The sequence below is a fragment of the Mirounga angustirostris genome, unplaced genomic scaffold (assembly GCF_029215605.1).
Source record: "Mirounga angustirostris isolate CCGP_5_RB_7025 unplaced genomic scaffold, mMirAng1.0.hap1 SCAF_16, whole genome shotgun sequence".
Classification (NCBI taxonomy): Eukaryota; Metazoa; Chordata; class Mammalia; order Carnivora; family Phocidae; genus Mirounga; species Mirounga angustirostris.
Window position 1 is genome coordinate 59,960,935 of NW_026991724.1, and position 22,772 is coordinate 59,983,706.

The 22,772-nt window shown below is 47.2% G+C and overlaps 1 protein-coding gene and 1 long non-coding RNA gene across 2 annotated transcripts in view; one reads left to right on the plus strand and one right to left on the minus strand.

The window, feature by feature from the left end:
* The window catches only part of LOC135362775 (uncharacterized), a 37,741-nt gene that overhangs the window by 584 nt on the left and 14,385 nt on the right, over positions 1-22,772 (plus strand). The window lies entirely within an intron of this gene.
* LOC123856183 (zinc finger protein 883-like) lies at positions 7,446-18,904 on the minus strand. The gene is made up of 3 exons (XM_045892393.3): positions 17,710-18,904; positions 15,398-15,524; positions 7,446-14,124 (listed from the first exon to the last, which is right to left on the minus strand). Exons 1-3 carry the CDS (start codon positions 17,929-17,931, stop codon positions 12,506-12,508), a joined length of 1,968 nt encoding a protein of 655 aa, XP_045748349.1. The 5' UTR covers positions 17,932-18,904; the 3' UTR covers positions 7,446-12,505.

Genomic DNA, 22,772 nt, shown 5'->3' on the forward strand with positions numbered 1-22,772 from the left:
TCCTTGTCTTCCATTGCAGGGAACCAAGAGCATGAGAGGAGCCCTGCCTCTATTCCCGGGTCCTGGGGGTCATAGAAATTTTTTAATAGAAGAGGGATGTCCATGAAATGATTTAGGATTTTGAAAGTATCCCAGTGAATACCCAGTAAACATACTGAGTGAACACACTGGTGGGAGAGGGGTTGTGGCCAGGCTGAAAACAGGGAGATTCATGAGGATGCTGCTGCAGTATTCATTGGGACAGTTATGGTGGTGGCCTATCCAGAGCACAAGTAGGAGAGGTGAGAGAAGTGATCAGATTTCGGTTAGATTTTCAAGATGGAATTGATGGGATTTTGTGCTACATGTGAGGAGTGAATGTAAGTGGTGGATAAAGGATCATCCCAAGGGTTTAGGAGGGATCAGGTACTACTGCTCATTGAGATGAGAGGTTGGCAGGAGGAGGATGTTTTGGGGAAGATTAGCGGTTAGATTTTGTAGATGTAGAGTCCGAATTGTCTGGAGACCTCTGAGTGGGGGTGATGCATGGACCTGTGAACACACAGGGAGTTCTGGTTTCGCTTCGGATGTCCAGGCTGCAGTCCAAGGAAGGCCCTGAGAATGGCATTTTGGAAGGAGAGTCTTAAATTGTGGTTACAGATGAATGGCCCTGAGGTGAATGTGGGGCGTCCAGACAAAGGCCCAGTGGCTAGGTGGAGGAGATTGGTGCAGAAAAAGAGAAGCACTGTCCAAACACCAGTGGATCTGGGGAGAGTGCACATCCAGGAGGAGGGCCCACCCTCCGAGGGTGAGCAGGCATGTCAGGGGACAGGGTTTGGGACACATAAGGGGAGGTGGCTGGCAGGACAGACTGGGGCCCCAGGTCCCATGCCCAGTGCTTAGATCACAGCCTCCTGCTCCCTGGCCTGGTATTGCAGAGTCCATTGACCTTTAAGGAGAAGGATACATATGTCTTTTAGAAAAAGTGGGGCTCCTTCATAAGGCGCAGTGGAGCTACAGGCATGGTCCTGTCCTCACCAGGTTAGGCCAGTGTGTTCCCCGTGGGATTTGCTGCTGGTCCTGGTGCTGGCCCATGTTTGACACCTCTTCTCCCAGACTGCTGCATTAGCAACCCCAACTCCTTTTGCCTCGGGACCTTTTTATCATGGTCAAGGGTCAAAAATATCACAACCCGCATAGGCGATCACATCTAGCCAGGTTATTTTCTGGCCAAGAAACCCCATCAGGGCCTGTTGCTTTTCTGTCAGGAAAAAACCCCTCCAGCAGGTTTTCTTGTCAGCCTCTGTGATGGCACATGAGCACCAACATTGATTGTGGGGACAGTGAGCTTTTCTGCTGAGATCTTGCCTGGTTCTTCATTTTGTGAGCTTCAGTTCTCCAGATGCATTGGTGATCCTCACCTACCTTGCTCTGTCACAAACCACTTGATCCCCCATAAGAATGACTGTCTGTACTACCCTAAATGTGGTCACCCAAGTTGAACTTGGCAAGGAGACCTGAACAGGGCAGCTTGTATCGTATCTTGACCAGAGAGGCCCCTGGAGGACCAGTCCTGGTCAGCACAAAACTGGTGTGGGAGGGCCTGCAGGGCTGATCTCTCGTGGGGTGCCTGACCTATGCCCTCCGTTCCCCTGGTGCCAAAGTGAGTAGCCATGCCTCTTTTCTATCATTCTCACCCCTTTCTTACACTCCATTCTACTTTCCCTTGACTCTTGTCCCCTGGCTGATCCCTCTGTGTCCTTTGCCTTACAGCCTTTCTCCTTCTCCCCTCTTCTGGCCAGGTCCCTCACCAGTAGCCTCCCCTTAACATGTCCTGAGCTGATACATATCTTTAAGTAGTTCTTGAAAATTTGTTCCACCATGAGACTGCTTGTTCCCTCAAAGGAAAGTGGACACAGTGTCACTGGCTGGACCACCTTCACTGCACAGCTCTTGCCTATCACCAGGCCCTGCCAACTCGACATTTTGCAGAGAACTGACACTGAAGAGACACCCAGTAAACACATATTACCTGGAGAGGTGTTCAGTCACCAAAAACATTTCAGAATGGGAAAAAAAATCCCAAGTACGTTGGGAAGGTGGGGAGGTCATCACCTTTGCCTCCATCCTGAGAAAGCAGGAGGACATTCATATCTTCAAATATTGTGAGTGTAGTAACACGAGAAAGCCTCCAGCCAGAGCTCTGTTCCTTTTGAGCACCAGAATGTTCTCCTTGAGAAAGGCTTTATAAAGGCAGGGAGTATGGCCCAGCCTTGAGCAAAATTTTGCTTCCCCCTGCACTAAAGGACTCAAGTGCAGAGAATGTGGGCATCTGCTCCAGAGCTCCATTCTTGTTAGCACCAAAGGATTCATATCAGAGAACAGTTGTACAAATGCAGTAACTTTCAAGAAAATATTAAACCTGTTTCACACAATCCCCATTGGAGAAAGGCATAATGAGTACAGCTGATGTTGGAAAGCCTTCTGTCACAGATTTAATCCAATTTTGCAGCAAGTTACTGCATTGTGAGTATAGTGAGTAGGAGAGCAAAAAGCTGTGGCTCCTGCCATGTTCTGCATAGAAATATTAACACTGGAGAAAGCTCCTGTGTGTACAGCCAGCATGGGAGAACAGTTGGCCAGAGCTCCTGCCCTGCCAACACCAACAACTTCACTAGAAAAAATCCATTTGAGAGCAGTGAATGTGGTAAAGTCTTCAGCTGCTCTTTTCTTTTTTTTAACATTTTAAATAATCAGCCTATTTTAAAAACTTCATTCAATATAAAAGAATTAATAACTGAGAAGGACCCTACACGAGTAGCCTTCAGTCACAAGTTGGACCTCATATAGAAGAACCTCACCTGGAGAGACACTCACTCCATGGCTGCCCTGTGTGTGGGGAAGCCTGTAGGGGCCATATTGTACTTTGTGACCACTTGTTGCACTGCTGGGTGCTGTGGAAAAGCCCTTCTGTGTTTGATGGTCACCTCTTCTTGCTCAGCATAAGCAGTGCCTGTTCCCTGCTTGCCTTCCCCTGGGGGGATGGTGGTGGCCCTGCACCCGTTGAAGTGGTATCATGGTGCTCACCCATGACTGAGTTTGACATGGACATGACTCCTGTTCTAAGCAAGGGGCCTGATGGAATAGTTTTTGGAGGGCTTCTGGGTAAGTTTCCCCTTGTTTATGGGCCTTGTGAAATCTGCTTCTGACATCCATGATGCCTTCATTGAGCTTCTTCAGGTACTCCTAACAGTTTTTATGCATTCCTGTCATCACCCAGCTCTGGTACCATGACCTCAGACTGCTCTGGACCATTTGATAATGAATATATCACCAGTTAATTCACCTTTGATATTAGAGTCCTGTTTAGCAGGAGTGCGTTGAGAACATGACAGAGGTGTTCTTAGATTGGTCATCAGGGTCCCTATAGCACCTCACAGAGGGCACAGCAGCAAGGCATGGCGCATCTCTGTCCAGATGTGACTCAATTTACATTTGTACCCCGTGTTCCCTGGCAAAGAATGAAGCCTGTGTGTTTCTGAAGCTTCGGACCTGGAGTTCACCTAGAAAAGGTAGTGATGGGTCTGGAAGAAGCAAGATGATGGTCTGTGTTTCAGGGAGTGTCTTTCCCACCTCAGCAATGTTGAAAGGAAGCACCCTGAAGGCCAGATCCTAGTAATATATCACCCACTTGTGTTTGTATAAGAATGAAATGAGTACTGTTAATGGGTAAAGAAAACTGAGTGTGAGGAAAATAGGACATGGGGGAGCCTGGCACACCATTTTGATGTCTGGGCCCTTGCAAGATGAAGGTTCGCAGAGGGTCTTAAGGATCTGTATATCTCCCAGAGCTGTACTCCTAACCAGTGTTTTATGCATTCCTGTCATCTCTTAGTGGGCTGGATACTTTTGGTTATCACCATGTGGTCAGGAACTCCAGGACTGTGAGAAAGAATAGCCCATAGTCCTGTTTGTTAAGTGGCTTTATTGAAGTGTAATTTATATATTATAAAATATACCCATTATAAGTGCATAATTAATGACTTTTAGTAGATTTATAGAGTTGTACAACCATTATTATCTTACCCCATTCCCATTGCCTCAGAATGTTCCGTTGGACACTTTTACAGCCAAAACCCACTCCCGTCCCCAGCCCCTGGCAACCACTAATCTACATTATGTATCTATACTTTTGCCTCTTCTGGATATTTCGTATCAATGGAATCATATAATATGTAGCTCTTTGTGTCTTGTTTCTATCACTTAGCATAATGTTCTTGAGGTTATTCATGTTATTTGTATATATCAGTATTTTATTCCATTTTATTCCCTTGTATGGATATACCACAGTTTATCCATCATTAATTGATAGATTTTGAATTGTTTTCAGTTCTTGGCTAATATAAATAATGGTAGTAGGCACATTTGCTTCCAAATCTTTGTGTAGACATATGTTTTTGTTTTGCTTGGGTAGATTCTATAGGAGCAAGGGCAGGCTGCCCCAAGCTGGGCCACTTTAGCATAAAGATTTTTTAGATTTAAAAGTTATCAAGGGGCGCCTGGGTGGCTCAGTTAGGCGTCCGACTCTTGATCTCAGCTCAGGTCTTGATCTCTGGTCCTGAGGCATTTGTGCTCTGCACTGGGTATGGAGCCTACTTAAAAAAAAAAAAAAGTAATCAAAACCCTGGCTGCCTCAGTTGGTTGAACAGCTGCCTTAGGCTCAGGTCATGGCCCTTTAAAAAAAAAACAAAAACAAAAAACCCCAAAAAAACCCCAGCAGATGTAGGAAAAGCTCTCTGCCTTTCTCACAACTGCTTAATTTACATTGGAAAGGAGATCCTGTAATAGGAAGAGAGTTATTAACAGGGATTGCCCTTTACTTAAGGGACTTATCTGCATAATAGAGCAACCTTGTGTTTCCAAACCTTTCCTTTCAACTTCTTGCTAAGGGGCTTTCTCCCCTATCCTTAGACTTCTACCCTTAGCTCTTGTAAGCTTTATGTTGCCTCACTGTCTTTGGAATTTCATGTCTGTTGATTCCCTGTATGTATGCCCATTAAATTTCATTTTCTCCTGTTAATCTGTATCATGTCGATTTGATTCTAAGTCCAGTTAGAAGGAGCATAGGGTAGAGTAAGGTCTTCCTGCCTGACAATTCCTAGGAGTGGGACTGCTGAGTCATATGTTAAGTTCATGTTTCTCTCTTTACTGCCAAGCTGTTTTCCAAAGTGTCTCTACCATTTTATATTCCCACCAGTACTGTAGGACTGTTCCGTTTTCTCCACCTTCCTGCCAATACTTGGTGTTGCCATCCTAGTGAGTGTGAAATGGTATCTCAAAGGATTTTTTTTAACTGTGGTAAAATATACATAAAACTTATATTTTTAAGTGTCAGTTCAGTGACATTAATTCACACAGTTGTACAACTGTCACTGCTATACATGTTTACAGCCTTTTCATTATCCTAAACTAAGACTCTACACCCAACAAATAATAATCTCAAGGGGTTTTTAATTTATATTTCCCTAATTAATAATGATGTCAGGCATCTTTTCATGTGCTTTTTAACTGTTTATCTTCTTTGATAAAATGTCTTTTCAAATCTTTTGTTCATTTTTACTTGGGTTGTCTTCTTATTGAGTTGTACAAATTCTTTATATATTCTGTATCAAGACCCCATATTTATGTACAGGTGTTTATTTCCTCTTGGTCTGTGGCTTGTTTTAATTTTCTTAATGACATCTTTTGAAGAGCAATATTTTACTTTTTCTTTAATGTAAGCTTTAAGGCCAACATTGGGGCTTGAACTCACAACCCTGAGATCCAAGAGTCGCTTGCTCTACCAGTTGAGTCAGCCAGGTGCCCTTTGAAGAGCAATATTTTACATTTTGATGAAGTCTATGTAGAGGCTGCTTTTAGGCAAACAGGCCTAAGCAAGGGAATGTAGAAAGAGCCCACAGTGACCCCCTGGCTGAATAAGGACAGGCCGATCGGGCGGCCCACCACAAAATATCCATAGGCCCAGGAGGCCTGGGTGGCTCAGTCGGTTGAGCATCAGACTCTTGATTTCAGCTCAGGTCATGATCTCAGGGTCATGGAATTGAGCCCTGCGATGGGGCTCTGCACTCAGGGGGAGTCTGCTCAGGATTCTCTCCCTTTCTCTCACCCTCGCCACCCCCCCCACCCCGCCGCCGCTCATGTGTGCACATGTGCGTTCTCTCTCTTAAATAAATAAGTCTTGAAAAAAAGATTCCATAGTAGGCTACTTACAACTAGGCACAGTTACCAAAAAGGAGAATTCCATATGTCACCACTGTCCTTATCTTCCTCCTTTAAAAACAGCTCCCGCCCCTGTCCGTGCTGACCTGCCCACCCTCCCTTGTGGTGTAGTCAGTAAACTTCTATCTCCTTTGTTCTGCCTCAGGTGACTCCTTTCACCTTCTGTGCCACCGATTTCCACCTGATCTTCGCCCCACATTTGGGGTTCCCCATCTGATCGGGAGACACCCCATTTAGACACCACAGTCTAATTTATTAGTTTTTCCTTTTACATATTGCCTCCTGGTTTCATATCTAAAAAATTATTTGCCTAACCCAAAGTAAACATTTTTCTCCTATTTTTCTTCTATCAGCTTTAGTTTTAGCTCTTATATTTCCATTTATGATCCATTCCATGGTAACTTTTATGTATAGTGTTAGGTAAGGGTCTAAATTCATCTTTTTGCATGTAGATATCTAATTTTCCAAGAGCTGTTTGTTGAAAAGGCCATCTTTACACATTGTACCTTTGTTGAAAATCAGTTGAGTAAAGTTATTTCGGTACTCTCAAGTCTGTTCTACGGATCTGTATGTCTGTCTTTTTGCCAGTGCCACATTGTCTTGATTACTATAGCTTTATAGAAACTTTTGAAATTAGGTAAGGTAAATCCAACTTTGTTCCTTGTCAAAATCGTTTTGGCTGTTGTAAGTCTTTATCTATGTGAATTTAGGATCATCTTGTTATCTGGAATCTGTATATCAATTTGGAGAACACTGTCATCTTAAAACGAATCAGCTAATCCATTAACGTGGAATGTTTCTCACCAATTTCTCTTAGCACCGTTTTATATCTTTCAGAGTACTTTCAGAGAATTGCACTTCTTTTGTTAAACTTATTCCTGTTTCATTCTTTTTCAGGCTACTGTGAATGGAATTGCTTCATTAATTTCATTTGATGATTTGTATGGGAAACTGAGCAGCTCTGCTTTGTTTTTGTTTTTTGCATATATATATATATTGCATATATTTGCATATACATATATATTTTTTAGAGAGGGAGATAGAGATAGAGGGGGAGAGGGAGCAGGGGCATAGAGGGAGAGGAAGAGAATCTCAAGCAGATTCCACGCTGAGCGTGGAGCCTGGACGCAGGGCTTGATCCCACGACCCTGATATCATGACCTGAGCCAAAATCAAGAGTCAGACACTTAACCAACTAAGCACTACTTTTAATGGACCTGGGATTTTCTACACAGAGATCATGTCATCTGTAAATAAAGACACTTTAACTTCAGGGACACCTGGGTGGCTCAGTCGGTTAAGCATCTGCCTTGGGCTGTCATGATCCCAAGGTTCTGGAATTGAGTCCCGCATCAGGCTCCTTGCTCAGTGGGGAGCCTGCTTCTCCCTCTGCCTGCCGCTCCCCCTACTTGTGCTCTCACTATCTCTCTTTCTGACAAATAAATAAAATCTTTAAAAAAAAAAAAAGACTTTAACTTCTTCCTTTCCAGTGTATATCCTAATTTGCATTTCTATCCTATGCCCTCCTGGGAAAGGCTGAAAGATTCTCTGCTCTAAATCTTTTAACTCAGATACCAAAAGCTCACCTGGGGAAGGGAGAAGTGGTTCTAAAAACCTTATAGTGATGCAGAAGAAGCTGCTGATCTCTTGTTCTAGAGGATGTTTCATATTTCATAGCATACCCCCTGCAACAATGGTAGGAAGCTCTTCTCCTGGGCTAAAAAGACATGCCCTCTAGACATCAGACCCTGTTAGGCAGGGTTACCTCCTGCGTTCATATAAGAACTAGGTGGGTATATTAAGTGATAATCACTGGGTATGAGGAAATAGGGATTGGAGACTGGCAACCTAGAGTGCCTGTGCTTTGTCTATGGGGCAGCCATGACTCTGCTTTGATGACCGTGTCCGTGTGGGGTGATGTTGTACAGAGTTTCTCAGGACCTGCAAACCTTCATATCTGCCACAGCCATACAAACTATCAATTAAATATAGGGAAAACTGAATCACAGAGACTTTGTAACTTGTCCAAGAGCATACAACTAATTATCAGCTGGTACATAAATGTACAGTATGTAGCTCCACGGTCTGTACTCTTAACCACCTCACTATCTATAGAACACCTGTGGGAGTGTTGTGAACTTTAAATAAAAGAACACATTTTAGGGGCACCTGGCTGGCTCTATCTGTAGAGTATGTGACTCTTTTTTTTTTTAAAGATTTTATTTATTTCACAGAGAGAGAGAGAGAGTGAGAGCAGGAACACAAGCAGGGGGAGTGGCAGAGGGAGAGGGAGAAGCAGGCCTCCCGCCAAGGAGGGAGCCCGATGCGGGGCTCGATCCCAGGACCCCGGGATCATGACCCGAGCCGAAGGCAGCCGCTTAATGACTGAGCCACCCAGGAGCCCCAGAGTATGTGACTCTTGATCTCAAGGTTTTAAGTTCGAGCCCCAGGTTGGGTGTGGAGATTACTTAAAAATAAAATCTTAAAAAAAATAGTAAGACCTTTTACATAGAAGGCATGTGCTTATTTGCCATTCATGTATCTTCTTTAGTGAAGTGAGTGTTCAAGTCACTTTTGCCCATTTTTAAAAATTGGGTTGTCTTATTAGGTGTATGAATTTTTCATATATTCTAGATTGAGGTCCTTTGTCAGAATTTTTTTGCAGACAGTTTTCCCAGTCTGTGGCTTGCATTTTCATTTTGTTGATGTGACTATTGAAAAGCAAAAATTAAAAATTTTGATCAAATCCAGTTGATTCATCTTTTTCTTGTCATGCTTTTTGTTATATTTAAGAAATCCACCAAATCCAGGGCCACTGTGCTTTCTTCTGGAAGTTTTATTAAGTTTTATGTCTTTTTTATATTTATTATTTTTTTATTCTTATGTTAAGCCCCATACGTTACATCATTAGTTTTAGATGCAGTGTTCCAGGATTCATTGTCTGTGCCTAACACCCAGTGCTCCATGCAGAACGTGCCCTCCTCAATACCCACCAGCAGGCCAACCCATCCCCCCACCCCCCTGTCTGTGATGAATTTCGAGTTCGCTTTTGCGTATGACTTGAGGAAACTTCGAGGTTTGTTACATGTGGCTGGCTATCCACTAGTGGTTGAACCTATTGAATTGCCTTGGCCTGTTTTGGTACCTGGAACCCAAAAGTACACTTGGCATCTGGCTCCAGGGACTAAGTGGATCTAGGGCTCAAATGACCAGAAGGGCTGCTTCTGACCGTCACTCTACACTGCCTCCTTCTGTGGCTTGTTCACAGGACAGTCCTCCTGTAGAGTCAAGATGAACATTAGTAGCCCCAGTTTATAGACGCTGAGCCACAAGTGCTCTGTTTTAGATGCTCCAGCACATGCCCACGCCCACGCCCACGCTGAGCTACACAGACACACGTACACACACACAGCAAGCCAGCTGCCTTGCACAGAGCCCTGATGGGGAGAGCAGAAGTCAGGTTCAAGTCAGGGCCATTTCACCAAATCAAGGACTCTGCCAAAAGAATTCATTTTACAAGGTCTACACACAGGTGACCATTCGGGATAAAAGGGGTTGAGTTCTCATGATGAGTGTCTGCCCTACTTTGCTTGCAGGCCTGAGCTCCACATGGCTTAGCTGGACTTGAACTCTGATCCCAAGCAGCCCTTCCATGGTGGTGCAAGGCAGTTGTTACACTCAGGAGGGAGAGCCTGAGCAGGCCGAGGACCCCTGTATACGTCATCAAGCTGGGAGGACTTGAGCTTCACATAAGTTGGTACTGTGGAGAGATGAAACACTCAGAGCCAACAGACCCTTGTTTGCTATGTTCTGGTACCACCAGGGAAATACGGAGGTTCCAATAATTTGGTTGGTGTGTGCAGATCCCTGGTGAGGAGAGTAGGAGACAGAAGACTTCATTCATGCACTGGGAGCAGTGTTTTGAGGTCTGTCTAACCATAGCTGGCCACATGGGTACAAGGAGTTGAGCTCTTGATGATCCATGATCCCTTTTCTTGGAAGCCTGATACCCCAAGGTTCAAATGGACTTTGGTTCTAACTCCAAGCCCCCCATGTTAATGGAAGGCAATTATTATACCCAGAGGGTCCACGGGGTGCCATGATACCTTGGGATGCAGGGAGCACTTAGGCAGATCTGCCACATGCTTGGCTGACCACAAGCCTGCCTGGGATCCTGCCATCCCTCACATGGTCAGCCTCGGGAAACTGGGGGGTCCTGAGTGGAGTAGCAACAGCAGTGCCCCCTCCCCTGCCACATGCTGTGGGGTAAACACTGTGCCAAAAGCCTTCATATCTGGGGACCCCTGGGCTCCTGACAGCTGATTTGCTTATTTTCTGACTGTTTCAAGTGTTGGACCAGGAACACATGTGTAGCCCATATATATAGGTTGCTTATATACCTATAAATTTTGTATATAAGTTTTCAGCATTTATAAAATCAAAAGGCTTCACATAAGCATATGGATCTCTCACTCTTGGAAAACCAGAAAATGGGGGCAAATCAAATGTTGATTCCATCCTCTCTGATCCCTGTACCCAGGGACAGCCTTGTCTCAGTGGCAGCAAAAAACAGATGATGAAGACCATGGACACCACACTGACCTAGAATACTGGCTGAGCTACAAAAGTCCTGGACTATAGTCCCAGGGTTCCTGCCTGTGCATTGATGGCCTTGAAGTGACCAGCGCAGGGAGACTACAGGAATCCACATCACCATTAGGTTAGGTGATTTGCTCCAGCAGTGAGCAGCATACACATCGTAAAGGGTCAGTGTACTCGTGCTAGAGGACAAGTGAGAGTATGCAGGACTTCCTAAGATCTGCAGAGCTGAGTTTCTCCTATGGCCAAAGTCAGTATCAACAAACTTGGCAAACACTCCATATCAGGGTTGGTTTTTTTTTTTCCAGTTGTTTTTTGTTTGTTTTCAAAGAACTATTGTTTGTTCATTTTTTTGTGGTATAAATTCTACCATGGCTGATTGAAAGCCATTGATGTGATTGTTACTGAATGTGGAGTTGAACACAATTCTTGTGAGTGGGTATGATGTGGCTGAAGCATAGCATCTCCTCTGTTTGCCAGTCTCACTGACTCCCTCACTTCAAAACCAGTGTTTCTGTACCCACTTATGATTCTGCCTGGCCCCTAAAGATCTTACATCCAGCGATAACCTGGACATCAGGGGCCTTACTCATGGATAGGTCCCAGGAGACAGTGGCCCTTCAACTCTACTGGAGAATGTGGGACATTCCCAGGAACAAAGAACCCAACCCCTGCTGCCCAGGAAGGACTAGAGATTGCAATACCCAATGTCCAAAGCTCTGGGCCTATCAGATCGTTCTGGCATCCAGGACACAAGATTTAACCCAGAGACTTTCAGCCTGTCCCAGAAGGCCTTGGGCCTAGACTGCAAGCTGTTGTGTGCCATCTTGCTGTTGAAGTTGAGGTCTCCCACTAAGGCCTTTCTCCCTCTTTATCCTGTTAGAGCCCAATTCTGTTCTCCATCTCCCCCTGCACACGATGGAGATTAAAGATGGCTTCAACGGGAAGGCCTTCCTTTTTTATCACACACTCTGGGGACAGGCAGTTCCAGGGTTGGGTGATTTGGAGACGTCTGCCTTCAGCTCAGGTCATGATCCCAGGGTCATGGGATCGAGCCCCGCATTGCACTCCCCGCTTAGAGGGGAGCCTGCTGCTCCCCCTACTTGTGCTTGCTCTGTCAAATAAATAAATAAAACCTTAAAAAAAAAAAAAAAACCCAATACCCACAAAAGAGGGAACTACTTCTGCAAGTCCTCAGACTCCATTCAGATCCCCCTGGAGAGAAAGAGGTCAGGGCTATGCCTGAACCACTGGGGACAGGGCAGAAATGAAAAATGAGGCCACCCCAAAGAGCTCCCATCACTCATGTCTCCCTCCAGGGAATGAGAGAGCACAAAATCAGCCTTCCCTGAGTATGCTGAGATGACAGGCTGTGGGGGGACCTGCCAGCTGGTAGAAGTGAGATGGCATCTGGCAGTGACATAATCTGGCAAAGCACCTGGACAGATTAGAAAGTGTGATGTAGCTTCTGAAAGCTTCCCATGTATCTGGCAATCTCCTGGTAGGGGTGTTAGGGTATTTTTCAATTTTTGGCTTATGGCTTCTTCACAAAGGTTCCTTTCACAGAAGTTTTCTCAGGCGTGAACTCTATTAAGGTGAACAAGAAAATGCCCCGGTTAGTTAGTGGTTTTCCACATTTGCCACACTCCTAAGGCCTCTCTTTGGTATGACCTTCATGGTGCCGAGTGAGGTTGGAACTCTGGCTGAAGGCATTCCTATGTCCACTGCACTCAGGTGGCTCTTCTCCAGTGTGAACTTTCTGGTGCTTAGAGAGGTTTGAGCTGTAGCGGAAAGTTTTCCCACACTTGTTACACTCATAAGGCTTTTCTCCAGTGTGAACTCTCTGGTGCTGACTGAGGATGGAGCTCTCACTGAAAGCTTTCCCACACTGGCTGCACCCGTAAGGCCTTTCTCCAGTGTGAACTTTGTGGTGTTTAACAAGGTTCGAGCTATAGCTGAAGGCTTTTCCACATTTACTGCACTCATAAGGCCTTTCTCTGGTGTGAACCTTCTGGTGCTGAATGAGGGCAGAGCTTTGACTAAAGGCTTTTCCACATTCCGAGCACTCATAAGGCTTTTCTCCAGTATGAATTCGCTGGTGTGGAACAAGGTTGGAGGGGCAACTGAAGGCTTTCCCACACTGGTTGCATTTATAAGGCCTTTCTCCCGTATGACTCCTTTGATGCAGAATAAGTTTGGAGGTTTGCCGGAAGGCTTTTCCACATTCGCTGCACTCAAAAGGCCTCTCTGTGTTGTGAACTTTCTGATGCCGAACAAGATGAGAGCTGTTAATGAAGGCTTTCCCACATTCATTGCACGCATACGGCCTTTCCCCAGTGTGTATTTTCTGGTGCTCAACAAAATTGGCGATACAGCTAAAGACTCTCCGGCACTGTCTGCACTCATAAGGCCTTTCTGTGTTGTGAACTTTCTGATGCCGAACAACATGGAAGCTGCGAGTGAAGGCCTTCCCACACTGGCCACACTCATAAGGCCGTTCTCCAGTGTGAACTCGCTGGTGCTGAACAAGGGAGTGTTTTCGGGTGAAGGCTTTCCCGCATTCACTGCAACTGTGATGCGGTTTTCCAATATGAGCTTTCTGATGTGTACTCAGTTTAAAAAGGTGGCTGAAGGCCTTCCCACATTCCGTACACACATGGGATGTTTCTCCAGTGTGATTTTTTTGGGGATGAACAACGGTGGAGTTCTCTTTAGGGGCATTTCCCCCTGTTGGGCATCTGCAGGGTCTCTCTTTGGAGTGAGTGAGCAGGTGGTCTAGGAGCATGAAGGCCTTTAGAAAGCCTTTCCCACAGTTGCTGCACTTGAAGGGGTTCTGCGTGGCGTGGACTCTCTGCTGCTGCTGGAAGCTAGAGTTGGGGTGGAAGGCCTCCTTGTGCGTGGTGCTCCTGTGTGGCTTCCGCGTGCTCTGGGTGGCTGGATGCTGCAGGAGGTCATGGCTGTCCAGGACATCCTTAGCACGTTCGCTACTTGTGAAGCGTTTTTCTCCACTGTGCTCCTTCTGGCACTGGTGAGAGTTTGTACTGAGCCAGAAGCCTCTCCCGCATGTCGCACACTTGTACGGTTTCTGCCTAGGGTATATTCCCTGATGCATAGCCAGGTGTAATATGTCTTTCAAGACCAGGCCACACATGTCACAGGTGTTGGCCTTCTGGGTGGAAGGACATGCTTTAGGGGTCCTGAAATGGAGTGCTCCTTCTACAGAAACACTCTGTTCAAGAGGGGCTTCCTCTACTCCACACCAACAACCTGAAAGCAGAGAAATACTGGTGAAGTGTATATAGGCTTTGTTGGGAGTGGGCAGCCCCTTCTCAGATGTGGATTTGACAAATTTAGGAATGAGTCTGTAGGATCAAGTCAGGGTGAGGTAGAGCTTGTGGTGCAGTACTGGGCCCAGGAAAACCACCAAAAGTGAAGATTCAGCACATGAGAGCACAGGTGTAAGGTTCCGGCTGGGAGGAGAGGCAGGAACTGCAATTCCTCAGCTTTCAGCAGGACCCAGTACAGGCAGACCCCAGATCTCTGATAGGAACAGGGGACAGAGTGGTGTGCACGAGCCCAGGGAAATCCAGCTGCAACCAGGCATCTGGTGCTTAAAGCCTATATGAGGATATGTGCACATCTCATAATACATTGACTGTGGGCTAATGTGGGACATCCCTGTAAAGGGGAATGAGGAAGATGCAGAGATAAGAGCAGTGTCCAGGGACAAAGTAGAAATGGCAAGAATGTGGTGTCTAGAATGAGGAAGGAAAATGGAGTAAAGTTCGGCTACTGGCCCCAGCAACAAACACTAGTGGATACAGGGCAGGTGCCCAGGACAGTGTGAACCCAGCCCCCATGTCAGCTCTGCTCCAGCTCCCACTCATTAGAGCCAGACGCCCTCCCAGCCTCTCCTGCAGTATATGGAGTTATGTCCACCCTGTTAGGCTTCTTTGTCCTTTTCCGGGTGAGCAACTACACAGGACCTGAAAGTTTTAAGTCCTGGGAAAAAGACAGGGTGGGTGAGTGGCTGGGCCAGCCAAGGGCAGCCTACCCTGTGGCAGACCAGAGGGAGCTCACGTCATCTTTGCAACTGGGAAGAAAACTCAATGTTACAAAATAAGCCTCTGAGGAGCATCTCACAGGAAGAGCCCAGTGGTCGCCACGAGTAATAACCACGTCAGTGTCTGTAGTCCATGACATAGCCAGGCTCCTGGAAATGTCTGATGTAAAAAAGGGGGGAAGAACCTGGGCACAGAGGTGCCACTGATCTAGATAAACTCAGGCAGCCAGACTGAGACCCCCAGTCCTGAGCCCTTCCCCAGAAAGGGAAGCAGATATTGGGGCCCCTCAGGGAAAGGAGCAGGCTCTGCCTGTGCCCCAGCTCTGCACACACAGCACATAGCCCAAAGGAGGAAGCAGCACCCATGCTCAGCTGTAGGAAGACAGAGCTGTTCCTGGGAGAAAAGGAAGGACAGAGACTAGAACAGGAAGCGGGGGGGTGGGGGGGTGGGGGGGTGGGGGGGTGGGAGGGCCTTACCCAGTGAGGCCACAAGAGCCAAGTTCTCCAGCATCACATTGTGATATAGGTGCCTCTGAGTCTCATCAAGGAGCTCCCACTCCTCCCGGGAGAAGTATACGGCCACGTCCTCAAAGGTCCCCCAGTCCTGTCATGATGAGGACAGCTAAGTCAGCCAGACCACAGGGCAGCAAAAAAAACTAACAAAAAAACACAAAGATGAACCCAGACCTAGGCCTGTGACCTATATGCTGCCACCTTTCTGGTGGGTAGTCTCTAACCCCCAGATCACCCCTGCCAACACACTCCTAGGTCACCCTTCTCCCTAAGCTCCAGTGCCATGGGTGCCATGGTCTCCTTGTGTCCCACTGATCACTGTGTCCCACTGATCACTGTGTCCCCTGGCTTCCCAGACCCTGCCTCCCAGAACAACCAAATTGGGGCTCATCTCACATAGGCCCCCAGGACCAGGACTCCAGTCCATCAATTCATACTCCCTCTGCATGTGCACGTCCATCTTTGTACCACACATCTCCAGACCCCACCACCATCCCGTGGCCCATTCTTCCTCCCAGCAACCCTACATACCACTCTGCAGATGGGTGTCCAAAATGTGGCTAACTTGGTGAGGTCAACCAGGATCCCATGCTGACCCAGACTTCCAAAAGTCCCAACTTCCAGAGGTGGCACCCAGCCTTCCTTCAGTTTCTCTAACTGATCCTATTCCTACCTTTAACCCTTAGCTATCCAGGCTGGGCCACAAAGACTTCTGGGACCTCCAGGTCTCTCTGCCTTTATTCATGCTGTCCCCTCACCAGCCTCAGCATTCCTCTTTCCTCCTGATGCACAAAGCCCAGCCCCACTACCTCCCACCCCAGGCCTGGAACACTCCCAGCTGACTGCCACTGAGCTAATCTGCCATCCTGACTGAAACCCTCAGGCCCCACAGAGGGTGGCCAAGAAATGCTGGTGAGCCCATAGAGAGGTGACTAAACAGGAGCCTCAATTCCGCTGTCATGCTACTTGCATCTCCAGTATGCCTCAGCCTCTGTCCCAGGGATCTTGGTCACTCTCTGGACCCTCCTCTCACACACACCTTCTCTCACGGCTCCTCCTCCCTTCATCTGACCTTGTGACACCCACCAACCCTGCCCAATACCCAGGCCAGCCACCCAGTCCTCAGCTGCCCCTGTAGGACATCCTTCACCATAAGCTGAAGATGTCTCCTCTCCAATCTGAGCCAGAGCTCCACCTCAGCTCACACACTGACTACTGCTGACTGGATGTCTCCAAGCGCAATTCCTCAGCATAACTTAGACCTGCATGTCCAGCTGCCCATTCAGTACCTCCAGCTCTAAGTCTTTAGGACATCTCAGCCTCAACAGGGTCAAAATCAGCCTCCTGATCTTCTCTGAAACTTGTTCGACCCAGCAACCTCTCCATCTCAGTCGATGCACTTCAATTCCACCTTCTACTAACTGAGGCCAAAATCCATGGAGATATCCCTGCCTCTTCCACTTCTCTGCACATCATAAAATCTGGCTGGCTTAAAAGACAGATCCAGAATCCAACCACTTCTCCCAACTCCAGTCACCACTCAGGCCAAGACACCATCACCCACCTGATCTAGTAAAAGAGCATCCTTACCGGCCTCCCTTTCTGCCCCCTCAACCTCACCCCCTACCCCACCCTACCTCTCTTTTCCACTCTGCAGCCAAAGGGAGCCTGTGAACACCTGAGTCAGATCACCTTTCTCCTCTACTCCAAACCTTCCATGGCTCCCACCATCCTCAGGCCAAGCTCCCCAGGATGCCATTCCAGGCCTGATTCCTGCCCACCAGACATAAGGGAGACCTGTAGTTCCCTGAATACCCCCAGCTCAGCCTCCTCTCTAAGCCTTTGCACATCCCGGTCCCTATGCCTGAAACAGCTTTCCACGTCTTGTCCCACTGGATTCCAGAATTGTGACACTTCCCACATAACCTCTGGCTAGGACTCAAGACCTCGGGCTTGGGTGATTCTAGGGTCCCAGCAGCAAAGGAAGAGAAGTGAAGGTGGAGGAAAAGAGTGCAGGGACTCCCCACTCCCCTCTGTCGTGGACCCCGGACCATGTGCGTGGGGATCCGGTGAGTGAGGGCGGCGGGCGCCCTCCACTCACCCGCGCCGGGTCCACCATCCCCGCCGCCGCCGCCATCGGACCCGGGCAGGCCCTGAGTGCTCAGCCGATCCCTACGCCTCCACTGGGCCAGGTGCCCGCCCGCCGCCGGTCGCAATCGGCGCCCCAGTCAAAGGGGACGGAGGGCGAGTGCTGAGGAAGAGGACAACCCCCTTACAGGAGATCGGCTGGTACGAAGCGCGGCAGTTGATCTCATCCTCCTTAGTGTCCTCCCCGGCTGGGTCCCAAGGAGGCGCCTGGAAAGCGGCCCCGACCCAGAGCTCAGGTCCCCAAGGGCGCTGTTTAACGACCTGTCAAGAGCAAAATGAACGTCCGCAAGGGAAACGCCGGAAGCCCGGGAGCCGGAGGAAATAGCTCTTCTGTGCTGTGATTGGCTCATAGGTCGCCGCCACTCCCCGTAGCCTTCTGGTCGATGTAGTTTCTGCCCCGCATAGGCCGGGCCGGGGGCGCCCGCAAGTTCCCCTTGGCAACGCCCAGGTGGCACCGCAAGGGGTACTGCGAAATGGAGCCCGAGATTAAGAATGGCAGCGGTGTGTTTTAGCTTCCTCTTCGGGGCTACTCCAGATCTCCTCCCTCAGAGATGCGGGTGACCCGCATTCTGGAGTAGAGGGACCAGCCCTGAGGGGGCCCCTGGGGAACAGCTTCACGTCTGCATTTTCCCCCATCGGAAACTCTGGGATGAGCCTGAACGTTCTGTGCCTTGTCCCTCTTGGGGATTCTGATGCTCTCCCAGAATAAGCTCTAACTCAAAATCCAGTAATGAAATTTGATAAATACTACAGCTCTTCTCATGGAAAGTGTTTAGCACAGGGCCAGTGGGATCACAGTGCTGTGAAACTTAGTAAAGGGGAACCTCACTAAAATGGAGTGAAAGGGGGAGCTCTCATTTGGTACCACTGGAAGTCAAGAATTACCAACAGAAGAATCTTCAACAGGAAAGAAATCCTCAATTACAGGCCCCAACAGGAAAAGATGTACATTGCATCTCCTACAAGAAATGAATGGGCCCTGCAACTCAGCCAATGAGAAACTAATCACCCTGAACTCTTCTCCAATGGACTTTCCTTCAGAACAGCCCCTCCTAACTTCCTCCTTCCTCTCCATAAAATAACGTTCATCTCCTTTGTTAGACTCGCCTACAGTTTTGCTGTAGCTTGCATGTCCAGAATTGTAATTCTCACCTATTCCCAAATAAACCGATTTTTGCTGGTAAAGTAACTGTTTTGGGGCGCCTGGGTGGCTCAGTCGTTGAGCGTCTGCCTTCGGCTCAGGTCATGATCCCAGAGTCCTGGGATCGAGCCCCGCATCGGGTTCTCTGCTCTGCGGGAAGCCTGCTTCTCCCTCTGCCACTCCCCCTGCTTGTGTTCCCTCTCTCGCTGTCTCTCTCTCTGTCAAATAAATAAATAAAATTAAAAAAAAAATAAAGTAACTGTTTTATTTTTAAGGTTAACACTACTAAATAAATAAGAGAGCTGTTGTTGTCGTCATCATCATCATCATCATCCCAAGGCTCTCACAGCACTGCCAGGGGAGGGTAAATTGGAAACACCTCTCTAGAGAATCATTGTTGACATCTATCAATATATAAAATGCACTCACCCTTGGGGCGCCTGGGTGGCTCAGTCGTTAAGCATCTGCCTTCGGCTCAGGTCATGATTCCAGGGTCCTGGGATCGAGTCCCACATCGGGCTCCCTGCTCAGCGGGAAGCCTGCTTCTCCCTCTCCCACTCCCCCTGCTTGTGTTCCTGCTGTCGCTATCTCTCTCTCTGTCAAATAAATAAATGAAATCTTTAAAGAAATAAATAAATAAAAAAAAATAAAATGCACTCATCCTTGACCTAGCAAGTAGCCATATAGGTAATGTTCAAACTTTTTAAAAAGTGTATTCTTGTACTGTGGTAGGCAGAATATAATGACCCTAAAGATGTCCAGGTCTTTATCTCCAGAACATGTAAATAAGTTATATTACATGGCAAGGTGGAACTTAAATGGTAGATGGAATTAAGTTGATAATCAGCTGACCTTGAGATGTGGAGATTATTCTGGATTATCTGAGGAGGCGGGTGGGTGGACAGTGTAATAACAAAGGTCCTTAAAAGTGGAACAGGGAGGGGGCACCTGGGTGATTCAGCGAGTTAAGCATCTGCCTCTTGGTTTCAGCTCAGGTCATGATCTTGGGGTCATGCGATCGAGCCCCACATCGAGCTCCGTGCTCAGCGTGGAGTCTGCTCAAGATTCTCTCTCCCTTTCCCACTCCCTCCCCCTGTGTCCTTCCACCCTTCTCCCTGCTTGCACGAGCGCGCTCTCTCTCATAACTAAATAAAATATTTTATAAACAGTGGAACAGGGAGGCAGTAGAGATTGAGAGAATTAAGATGAAGCCATCTTTCTATGCCTGTCCAGAAAAAAACAGATCCCTGTAGGCAGGCTCACCACCATAAGACCTACAGTGAGAATGACAGGGTATAGATCATAGGGAATGGAGAGACCAGAACCCAGCAGGCAAGGTCACTGCCACAGAGTGTCACCCCCTGCCCTCCCACTGTGTCCTCAGAAGCAGATGTTGCTATCATCACTGAGAACCACTGCATGCTAGCAGTGACTCATTTCTATTCCCTGCCTCCCCAGCCATACCCCTAGCTTTAAGGTGATATAATTAACCTGGTCTTTATTCTCACACAGTCCAGAGCAGTCTGAGGTAAGAAAGGGAGTGGTCCTTAGAACATTACAGGTGCCATGTGCAGACCTAACCACATCCATGAAGCTGGGCAGCTTTCCCTGAGCTGCCAATAGACACACTGCAGGTCTCCTTGGCCAGAGCAAGTCAGTTCCTGGTCACTATACACTTAGGGCCCCATGGCTTCTCCCTGTCAGAGGATGGGTCCTGCTGAAAGGTCATATCTGTCAGGAGGACTTACCTCCATGCTCTGCAGGGAAAGGGCAGCTCCATGAGTGGGCACTGCAAGCTGGGATCAGAAGAGGCCCACCCACGCCCCTTCTGCAGCATTTCTTTCCATTGTGATGCTTCCAGTACTGGTGGAGGCTCAAGCTGAACTAGGAGCCTCTCCCCATGTCACCCATGTCATGGCTTCCATCCAGGGTGCTTCTCTGGTGTGTAGCCAGGTGTCTTTGAAGACATGTGCATGCGTGTCACTGAGGTAGGCTTTCCAGCTTTCAGGGCTGCCTGGTGGTCCTAGCCTGTGACCCCAGTGGTACAGATAAACTCCGCTCAGATAGCACCCCCTCCTCCACTCCATGCTTCATGATGACCTTGGCATGGGTTGGGTACTTCTTCACAAGTGTATGTCTGGCACACTCAGGAATGATTCCATGGGCTCCAGGGCAGGGCAAAGAAACTGATATTTGGGTGAGAAGGGAGCCCAGCCAGGCCACAGCACAGGGGTGCCTGCCCATGGACAAATCCACAGGATAGGTGCATGCAAAGGAGAGGCAGCTTCTCCCACTAGCCTGTCTGCAAATGGGATTCTCTCAGGCCTCAGTGCTAGTGACAGGAGTGCCAAACTGGGTGGAAAGCTGGTAATACCAGGGCTCCAAATCCCCAGAGGGGACAAATGCCCACCCACCTCTAAAATCCTACATTTCAGGATACGTGATCTACGCAGGGAATGTGCTAGTTTCCTATTGCTGCCATAACAAATTACCATAAACCAACCGAGTGGCTTAAAACAACAGAAGTTTACTCTTCCAATTCTAGAGGCCAGAAGTGTGAAAGTAACTTAGCTAGGCTAAAATCAAGGTGTTACCATACTGTTTTCTTCTGAGGCTATTAGGAGAGAATCTGTTCATTACCTTTTCCAGCTCTTTGAGGAAGAATGCATTCCTTGGCTCTTGACTTCCTTCCTCACAATCACTCCAACCTCTTCTCCCTCTCCCACTCCCCCTCCTTGTGTCCCCTCTCTTGCTCTCTCTAATAAATAAATAAAATATTTTTTTAAAAGGGGGGGTGGCGCCTGGGTGGCTCAGTCGTTAAGCGTCTGCCTTCGGCTCAGGTCATGGTCCCAGGGTCCTGGGATCAAGCCCAGAATCGGGCTCCCTGCTCAGCAGGAAGCCTGCTTCTCCCTCTCCCACTCCCCCTGCTTGTGTCCCCTCTCTTGCTCTCTCTCTCTGTCAAATAAATAAATAAAATATTTTTAAAAAATCACTACAACCTCTTGCTTCTGTTGCTGCATCTCCTACTTCCTCTTTTGACTTTCTTGTTCCACAAAAATGTGGTTTTTCACTGACATTTAATTTTCAGATAGCAGAGGAACCTAAAACTTTTTTTTTTTTAGGGGGAAGTAATTTCAAATTATAATTACTACTATTTTTTAAAATTGTGGTTAAATATATATAACACAATATTTGTCATTTTAACCATTTCTAATTGTACAATCCCATGACGTTAATTACATTCATAATGTTCTAAAACCATCACCACTACCTATTTCCAAAAGTTTTCCATCACCCAAACAGCAACTCTGTACCCATTAAACAATAACTCCCCATCCCCCCCTGCCCTGGCCCCTGGTAACTTCTAATCTACTATCTACCCCTATGAATTTGCCTATTCTAGTGATTTGATTTAACTACTCTTGTCCTTTTGTGTCTGGATTATTTCACTTAGCATAATGTTTTCAAGGTTCATCCATGTTGTAACACTTATCAGTATTTCATTCTTTTAATAGGTGAACAGTATCCCATTGTATGCACATGACACATTTTGTCCATTCATCTGCTCATGGACTCTTGGGTTGCTTCTACCTTTTTAGCTATTATGATTAATGAGCAATGAACACTGGCATACAAATATCTGTTTTGAGTCCCTGTTTTCAAATCTTTGGGTATGTATCTAGGAGTGAAGCTGCTGGGTGATATGGTAATTCTATCTTTAACTTTTTGAGAAACTGCCAAACTATTTTCCATAATGGCTGCACCATTTTACATTCCATCCAGCAGCATATGAGGTTCCCATTTTTCCACATTCTAACCATTCTTTTTCTTTTTCTTTTTTCATGATAGCAATCCTAGTAGGTTTGAAATGGTATCTCATGTTTTGATTTGCATTCCTCTTATGACTAATGAGTCGAGCATCTTTTCATGTGCTTATTGGCCATATGAGTATCTTGTTTAGAGAAATGTCTGTTCAAGTTCTTTGTCCATTTTTTAATTGGGTTGTTTATCTTTTTGTTATTAAGTTCTTTATGTATTCTGGATAGTAAG

Coding starts and splice junctions, on each gene's coding strand:
- LOC123856183 (XM_045892393.3), bottom strand. CDS start 17,931: ATGAGCCAATCACAGCACAGAAGAGCTATTTCCTCCGGCTCCCGGGCT. Junction 15,525..17,709: donor TTCGTACCAGCCGATCTCCT/GTAAGGGGGTTG, acceptor TCATCATGACAG/GACTGGGGGACCTTTGAGGA. Junction 14,125..15,397: donor GGCTCTTGTGGCCTCACTGG/GTAAGGCCCTCC, acceptor CTCTGCTTTCAG/GTTGTTGGTGTGGAGTAGAG.